Source organism: Gastrolobium bilobum, unplaced genomic scaffold (genome assembly GCF_033153095.1).
Source record: "Gastrolobium bilobum isolate Gb01-03AN ecotype WA unplaced genomic scaffold, APGP_CSIRO_Gbil_v1 utg2246, whole genome shotgun sequence".
NCBI lineage: Eukaryota > Viridiplantae > Streptophyta > Magnoliopsida > Fabales > Fabaceae > Gastrolobium > Gastrolobium bilobum.
The window spans coordinates 157692-166835 of NW_026895701.1; the positions used below are offsets into that span (position 1 = coordinate 157692).

A 9144-nucleotide genomic window follows, 5' to 3' on the forward strand; every position below is an offset into this window, starting at 1 on the left:
CAGAAAGAGGTAAAACTCACATTTTTATTTGTTTGGTTCATTATCTTTTTTTTTTATCTATCTCTTTCTCTTACTTAAAATGACACAACTTTACATCATTTAAAATAACACACACTTTTCTCAAAAAAAAATTATAGAGATTATTTGAAATATTCTAAATTTGACATAATATTCTCATTGGTGGGTGTAGTGATTATTGGGAATAACAACCCATTTGCTACGTTTTTCTGTCTTAATTATCGAAATACCACGTTTCAATACATGTTCTGAGAAAAAGTTTGTCCTGAAGACGATAACAAAGGTGACAACTCCAGGACCTAAAATGCAACAACTGATCCTTTGCCTTTTTCGAAAAAATAAAAACTAATTTATTGTTTATCATATTTCCCATAAATTTTCCTTGGAAATATAGATTCCTTAATAACTTAACTTTTTCGTGTCATTACCGTTAACAATTTTTATTTCTATTTAAGGGGTGTATTGGATTGCGATTTCAAAGGATTTTAATAGATTGTTTTTGGATAAAAAAATCTGTTGGTATTCGATTAGGATTTTAATGGACTAAAAAAAAGTTATATGGTATTCGATTAGGATTTTAACGGATTATTTTAGAATCCTTTCAAATCTGTTGGTATTCAATCAGGATTTTAAACGATGGAATCACAATCTCGTGGTATTCAAAAATCCGACGATTTTAATGGATTTTCTATTGGTATGGATTTCGTGAGACTTTTTAGTGAAAAATATAAATAGGATGTTTCTCTCACAATCTCACCCTAACTCCTAGGATTTCTTGAGATTGTTCTATTGCAATATTTTCACAAGTCTTTTTTCTCAAAGCCAATGTATGTTCTTTTTTGGCTCTCATATTCCTCCTTCCTGGTTAATGGTTGTGTTTGTCATCTGTATTTATCAGGGTTTTGTATTCTTCCTTCATAATTAACGACGTGCTTCATTACCGTCTGTATTTTTTTTAACGTGGAGTCAGAAAATCCATTCTTCATTACCGTCTGTATCTTCCTTCGTAATCCGACGATTTTAACGTGCTTCATTGTCATCTGTATTTTTTTTTAATCACAATCTCGTGCTTCAAAAATCCGACGTGATTAATTCTGATTTTTTGACTCTGTTTTTTGATGTGCTTCAAAAATCACAATCTATATTAATGTGCTTCAAAAACATTAATATATGCATGTATCAGTTTTTTTGACTCCATGTTTGTCGTCTATTATTGGTTTTTATTTTGACTATTATAGGTTTTGATTCCTACCATAAAGTATAAATTCTGATTGATTAAAAAAATGATTTTGACTCTTTTAGGTTTTGATTCCTACCATAAAGTAATGGTTCTTATATTTTTCATTTAATTCTTTTAATTCTGATTGATTAAAAAACTGTTTTATATTTGTTGTGAATGATTTGACCTTTATAATTTTCACTTATTAAAATATTGATATTGCAAGGCATAGTGGTGGAGAAAGACAGATGTCATATGATCATAACCATTGAATATGACCTCGGTGGGAACACATAGTAATTATTATTTTTCTTCACTATTCGTAATAATTTTAGTATCGGAGCTTTTTTAAAAAATGATGTGCTTCATCACTATGCTGCCCAAAAAAAAAAATGATGTGCGTTTATATTTTAGTATCAGGCTTTCTTCACCATGCTGCCCAAAAAAAAAAACCAAAATAATATAGATTTTTTTATGCTTCATCACTATTCGTCTATATTTTTTTATATAGCAAGTAATGATTATTTTTCAGGTTTTTTTAATAAATGCTATACTATTGTAAAAATCAGAAAAATAATATTAAAAATGTTGTCGGGACTCGGGAGCAATAAGAAAGAACATACAACACCAGAATATCTAATAAATCAAGCCTTTTTTTTGGTTTAATAACTCAAAAACTCATGTTGATAGGAATTAGCTTATTCAATCCTTTTTTTTATTGTTTGTTGATTGAACTATGTAACGTTAGTTTGGTTTACTCGTTTGAATAAACATGTTTTTAAATTGTGTTGATATTAATCTCATTTAAAATTATTTAATTATTGTCTAGTTCTAATCTTATTATAGTAAATGGGGGATTTACAACAAGGAACTAAGAAAGGAAACGGCAAAGAGAAAGAGAACTATGAATCTTGGACCATGGATGATACTAATGAGTTGTTGCACCTCTTGGTGGATGCTATCAACAATGGATTGCGTGATGCTAACGGATCACTTAGCAAACAAAATGTAGAAAGAGTGGTACTTCATCATCTTAATGCAAAGACTAGGTTTCCTAAAACTTATAATCATTACTTGAGTACGCTAAAGTGGTTGAAGAACCAATATAACAAAATGTCGACGCTTATGCATAACAACTCTGGCTTTGGGTGGGACACGGTTACAAAGACGTTCACTGCTAGTGATGAAGTATGGGAAGAATAGTGAATATTTGTTTGTATTGACTCTTGTAATTTTGAATATTTGTTAAAAATTCATATAATTTTTTAAAATCTTATAACTCCACATTGTCCTTTCAAATCTTATGAATTCTGTTAAAATCCTTTAAAATCAAATCCTATGAAATCTTGATTGTAAAAAAAGTCTTTCAAAAAACTCTATAAAGTCTCTCTAATTCTAAAATGTCTTTTAAAATCTGTAGGATTTTTTATCTCAAAAAAGTCTTTTAAAATCTTAATCCAATACACTCCCCTAAATATACAAGGGTAAGAGACCCAAGCAACTATTGCTCTAAACAGAGAAACAACTATTTTTAGATCATAATACATCTTTGTTGATAATGGCTTAATCTCTTAATCTATTATCCTTCAAATAATGACATATGTTATTTTCAATTTCTTTTATTTTAAAATCAAATTCGAATTAGTTATGCATATTTTTCAATAATTTTTATACAATATTTTACATTCCACTTAAATTAATAATGTACTTTTTTATAATTTAAAACATTTTACTAAAATATGTATTTTTATTTTTATTTTGTAATTCTAATTCAAAATATTCATAATATGTCTAATTTAAAATATTAGAGATATATCAAAATATTGTATATATCAGTGTTTTAAAACCCGACTTGGACCGACCGCGTCGACCAAAGTTTCGATAAGTCGATGCCCTCACCGATTCGAGCTGGGCATCATATCGATTATGCACTCGAGCCAATTGACCAGTCTGAACCAGACCAAAACCGTGTTTAACCAGAACGAAAATTGGGTTCAACCATCTTATGTTAAATTGTATAAAATATAAACATTTTGCTTAGCAACTATAACACCTCACATTTCTAAATTATATATTAATATATTAACATTGGATTAAAGGGAAGAATTAGTGAAAATCCTGAAAATTAGGTCAAAATATAAAGTAAGGGTAAAAAGGTAATTAGCCAAACACGTAACCCTAGGCAGGTAAAATTGAGTAGGAGATCTCAAATGATAAAAATAACCCTGGAAATGGATTCAGAATGAAAAATTGAGTGGTTAGGCAAGTTTCAGAAAATTTGGTGAATAGTATTTTTACCAGGTAAAAATACCGTGGTACAGTTACACCGTAAAGCGTGCCGAATAGATTTTGAGCTCTAGGTTTGGATATAAGTTATAAATGATATATAGGACTAGGAAATATGATTTCTGAGGAAAATATACGGAAATTAGTGAGTTTGGAGAAGCGTGCCCACAACGCGCGTAACAGCTTAAAACTGCAATTTCTCCGAATGACTGGAAAACTACAAATTCATCTGATCAAGGGAAATTAAAGGACAATGATTAATGTTAAAAATTAGAGTTTCTAATTAGTTTAGAAAATATGAACGTTTAGCGGAATATGAGAAAAGTACGAATTAGTTTGAAATTGCGTGAGGTAGCGGTGGGGCCCACCTCACTTAAGTGGACCTTGCCACTTGGACCTCACCACCAAATCAGCTCACTCTCTCTCCTCCTCCCTCACCAAAACCGTGCTTGCTTCCATGGAAGGGGAGATTTGCTTTCAAATTTTCTTTCTCTCATAACTCTCTCTATACAACCCCGAATCAAGAAAAGTTTGTGAGCAAAGTTGTTGAAAATCATCATCCGAACACAACCCACCGATTAGTTTTCCTTGAAACCCTATCATTTGAGAGAAATGGGGCAAAACCAGCCACGAAATTTGGAGGATTTTTTGTGATTTTGGAGTTGTGTGTTCAAGCCATTGCTTGGGGATCACTTGGAGGGGTCCTAGGCCAAGCTTGTGAGTATATTTCAACCCCTTTTATGGCTTGACTCGTGAATCTAAATTTTGAAAACCTAGAGCATGAGTTGTGTAATTGATGTAGTTAGAGAGCTCAAATTGAAATTGTATATTAGATGAAAGTGACTTAGAATGATGTTTTAGAGTGATTGATGTCATAAAAATTATTGATGAATTTATTGGTAACTTAGTCAAATTTTGGAATGGATGATTCAACACTTTATGAAATGACTATGTGGGATGATTGTGTAATTGAGTTGTGGAGTGTTTGTATGAATTAAATATAGGATTGTAAGGTGTGTGGAAGTATTAAATTGGATTGAATACCCTTTGGTTTGTGAGCATGTTGAATTCGGCCTAGAGATGGCATATAGGGTGTGATGTTGTAAAATTATGTAATTGATGTGTTGTGGTGTTAAATGGTGTTTAGAGGTGTTGTGTGATGAGTGGAAGCATGAAAAATAAAAGAAAAATACTTGGTTTGTGTGGAATTTACAATTGGACCTAGAGTAGAATAAATGGAAAAAGGATTTTGTGATGGTGTAGGATGGAAAGTAGCACCTTAAATAGTGTTGTGGTAGCATTATGATGCGAAAGAAAAATAAAAAGAAAATTTAGGAAAATATTTTGAAAATTAACACTATGTTGGCCGAACCTACCATTGTGTAGGGGAGGATTTTGGTGCTTTGTAATCTTGGTTGATTGCACCTTGTATTGATGATCCTTGTGTGATCATTGTAGGTTGCCTCTCGCGGAATTGAACTCGAAACCGTGAGCTTGGTGGGTTGCCCTTGGTCCCGGACCAAAAGGGATTGTGGTAAGTATTTTGAATCATGCATTTATGCTTGATAATTGGCATGTAATTGGTGAATGGAAATTAAATTGAGAATGTCTTATGTGTAGGCATTTCTGTTGTACCTAGCTCGGGAAAGTATTGCATTGGAGCTACGAGAAGGTGATTGGTAAGGTAATCCCTTGGTACTGGGGTTTGATCCCCTTGTGTGTTCCACCATGCCCGTTGAGGGTAATGGTAGGAAATGTATGTAAATAATATAGGATAACATGTTCATGCATATTGTATGTGTAGTGGTACATAGGATGTACCGTGTCTCTGGCCAGTAGACTGTTTGCCTTCGGGCGTTACAGACTTTCACTGGATAGGTCTCCGTGAGGGAGTTTCAGTTGACCTAGGGTCGTGGTGTGTGATCCGTAGAGGAGCACACTAGGAAGTCTCGGGTGGATATTGATGGAGGGTGCCTTGGTTGATGTTCTGGGAACACTCCTTGGTTTGAAACCCATAGGCTTATATGCCGAGGCCAATAGGCTGGACGTTGCGTGGTTTTGGCATTGGCCATTCCAGCTTCGTCGTATTTTGTATCCCTATGCTCCCGTATTTCACTAAATCCCTTGCTTTATCCCGTTTTCAGATGTTATGTTGTATTATTTATATGCATCGAAGTGAGTCATTGGGCGGAGTATTCTCCAGAACCTCTGAGTTACTGAGATATATTCGTATATCTCACCCCGCTTTAGGGGCTTTATTTCAGGTAGTGCCAGTGGAGTTGGAGCGGCGGACAAGAGGCCCGTAGGAGCTCGTAGACTTATGATGATTTTGCATTTTGGGACCATTGAGCCAAGGCTAGACTTAGGTCATGAACAATGCATATGATTAGGATTATGGTTATCATTTTGTTCATGATGTATTTTGTCTAAGTTTAGTCTTTGATTATCATGTTTTATTTTGGAGCATTTATTTTGTATACTTGAAGGAAGATTGTAATATGTCCATTTGTGAAGTTGCAAATTGTAATATGGAGAATTGATGTAACCATGAAGTATGTAATATGATGAAAGGGCAATAGGCTTATTCTAGGATGTGAATGATGATTTATGATTTAAAGAATGCATGCAATTGGACCTTGTGATTGAAATAAGTAAAATGAGAAAGTAAGCATGAAGTATGTATATTGATTAAATTGGATATAAATTGTGAAGGGTTGTAAGAGCACCAAGGCATTGCTGGTCCTTGTGTGCCACCCAATGATTATTAGCTACAAATTGAGGTTAGAGAACATATTTTCAAATTTGGGATTTATTGGAAAAACAAAGGAAACTCTGGCGAATTTTCTAGAAATTGGCAGAATTTAGGTGAACTTTGGGAGAGCATAGTCCAATAGGGATGTTCCATATTCCGTTTTGAAGATTGAGATGTCCTCTACCTTGCGGTAAAATTTGAGATTTTTATGGGTTGGGCGTCGGCCTGTAGAAGGCAGAGAGCACAGACTGCTCATTTGGCCACTGCACATGTGGCTGATCTGGAGCGAGTTTGGGAAAATTATTCCCGCTTCATTTCTTGGTCAAATTAGGTGTATGATATGTAAAATTGAAGCTTGAGGTGTCCAGGTTATTTTATACAAATTTGAGAGCAATTGGTTGAGTGGATTTTCCAGAATAATTGATTGAGTGAAGGCTGTTTGGAGCCATTTTGAGGTTGGCTGGCAGATTTGCTTGCCCAACTTCAATCGGCGATATTCGGAGCAAACGAGAACTTTATGACACGTGTGATAGCTTGTTAGAAAGGTATTTAAGTGTAGAATAACATGTCAAAAGATGAGAGACTTGTAGAATGCGGTTTGTCCGCAGAAATTCAATGACCGAACAATGTTCGGATAGGTAGAAAACGTAAAAGTGAGATTTTAGCTAAGTGAGTTTATGAGAACCCCTTAGGGTGTGTTTGGTAGAAGGTATCTCAAAACTTTGCTAGGCATCTGAAGGTGGATAAATTGGTTCTCCACGTTTGGAACAAGGTTTCCCAAAATTTCCCTACCTAACTGATTTGCCTAGCATTTAAGTTTTCTGTGCAAAATTGGACCAAAACTAAGGCAATGAAATCCTATTTCTACGGTGGTATTCCATGGATACCCAGCTAAGCAAAAACTATGAAAATGGATGGTGCCAAAACTACCCTTGTGCTTACTGCTTCCCACATACTTGTCACAACTGCTTTCCTCTTTATATTGCAGAGCCCTCTGATCAAGTTGCACATGCTTCAGTAAGGCTTCCCTCAAAGAAGTCTTGACCCCAGTAAATGGCAATATCGTTCGCTTCAGAGTGCTCAAGTTGGAGTAGGAGAATTCTGGGCATCTTGCTCAGTTTCTGTTATGACCCCAACATCACCTGCTACCCATTTGTTGTCCTTATGGTTGCAAATCCATTCACGTCTCTGCTTCCTTTTGTCTTTTTTTCCACGCTCTCTCACCAACTCCTAATTTCCTTTCCACCTTGATACAGTGATCACTGATCACTGACCAATGGGCGTTGGGGTGAGATATGGTACAACACTCACTTGTATACGGTGGTTATTTTAATTTTTTTTACAACAGGGTCATTTTGGTCAATTCAATCAATTTTCCCATCACTATTTTATCTTTAACCAAACATAGATTTTGCAAATTTACATAAATTTCCCCGGTAATATTTCGGTGAACCAAACAACTTTTTTTACATTTTCCTACCAAACTCACATTCCAACCATTTCCCTATCAATTACATTTCCCCAGTATTCAAAAAATTTCTCCTCAACCAAACACCCCCTTAGTGACTTGAGAGATGTAATATATGATATCTAGTTAGTTTAAATAATTATTCCGCAAAGAGTTTACAGTTACGGTCACAACTTTTATTTATTACGCTTTTTATTGTTTTAGATGCTCGCGTAATAAACGGAAAAAATTTACTCGCATTTTTATAAAAGAATTGCTGTGATTGTAACTGCGCTTAATATCATAATTAATGTTAACAGTACCGGTGTACAATGGCCTGTTACAACAACAGGATTCAAACTGGAGTTTCCTTGTTTGAGGATCGAAAGACTTATCACCAAACCATTTTTATTTGTTGGACATAATGTTCATAATTTAATATTTATTATGTATTATTTTGAAATCTGGTGGAACCACTGTCCCAGTGACCTGGTCCCTCAACCGAGTCGATGACTAATTCTAATTTTAAAACACTTGTATATATTATAAATATTTTAATATCTCTAATATTTTAAATTAGACATATTATGAATATTTTGAATTATAATTCAAAATTTATATTAAAATACATATTTAAGTAAAAATATTTTAAATTATAAAAAAGTACATTATTAATTTAAGTTAAATGTAAACTATTGCATAAAATTAATTTAAAAATATGCATAACTAATTCAAAATAATTTGATTTTAAAACAAAAGAAATTGAAAATAACATATGTCATTATTTAAAGGATAATAGATTAAGCCATTATCAACAAAAATGTATTATGATATAAAAATAGTTGTTTTTCTAACTAGAGCAATAGTTGCTTGGGGCTCTTTCCCTTGGTGTATTTAAAATAAAAGTAAAAACTGTTAATGGTAATGGGCATGAAAAAGTTAAGTTATTAATGAATCTGTAATAGGTTTCTAGAAAATATGAGAGAAATTTTCATTGCTCTATACATATTAATAAATTAGTTTATTTTTTCGAAAAAGGCAAAGGCTAGCTACTGCAGTTGACTGGTCCTACAACTATCACCTCTGTTAGCATGTCCTGGATACATTTTTCTGATAGCGGGTCCTAGATGCTTCAGCATTGGACACATGGCAAAAATAACCTATTTTTTGGCTGATAACAGGTCCTGAAATGTGACATTCTGTAAAAATATTTCTAAAGTGTGGCATTTCGATAATTAAGATGAAAAAATGTGGCAAATAATTCATTATCCTGATTGTTGGTGTTGTGATTCTACTTGTGTATAAAATGGGAACAGTGACCATTTTGTCACTGCTGGCAAAAAAATTTACGAGACTGCCACGCCAACAGTAAATTTTGCCAAAATGCCACATGACATATTTCACTACAATGTGTAGCGAAAT

General features: G+C 33.6%; 1 protein-coding gene across 1 annotated transcript; it reads left to right on the forward strand.

Moving 5' to 3' along the window:
• The first annotated feature begins 2086 nt into the window (after positions 1 to 2086).
• LOC133291964 (uncharacterized protein At2g29880-like) lies at positions 2087 to 2440 on the forward strand. The gene has a single exon (XM_061490328.1). The coding sequence runs from the start codon at positions 2087 to 2089 to the stop codon at positions 2438 to 2440; it is 354 nt and encodes a 117-aa protein (XP_061346312.1).
• Positions 2441 to 9144: the final 6704 nt, after the last annotated feature.

Bases quoted from the DNA above. Each gene is read 5' to 3' on its own strand.
- LOC133291964 (XM_061490328.1), top strand. From the start codon at position 2,087: ATGGGGGATTTACAACAAGGAACTAAGAAAGGAAACGGCAAAGAGAAA.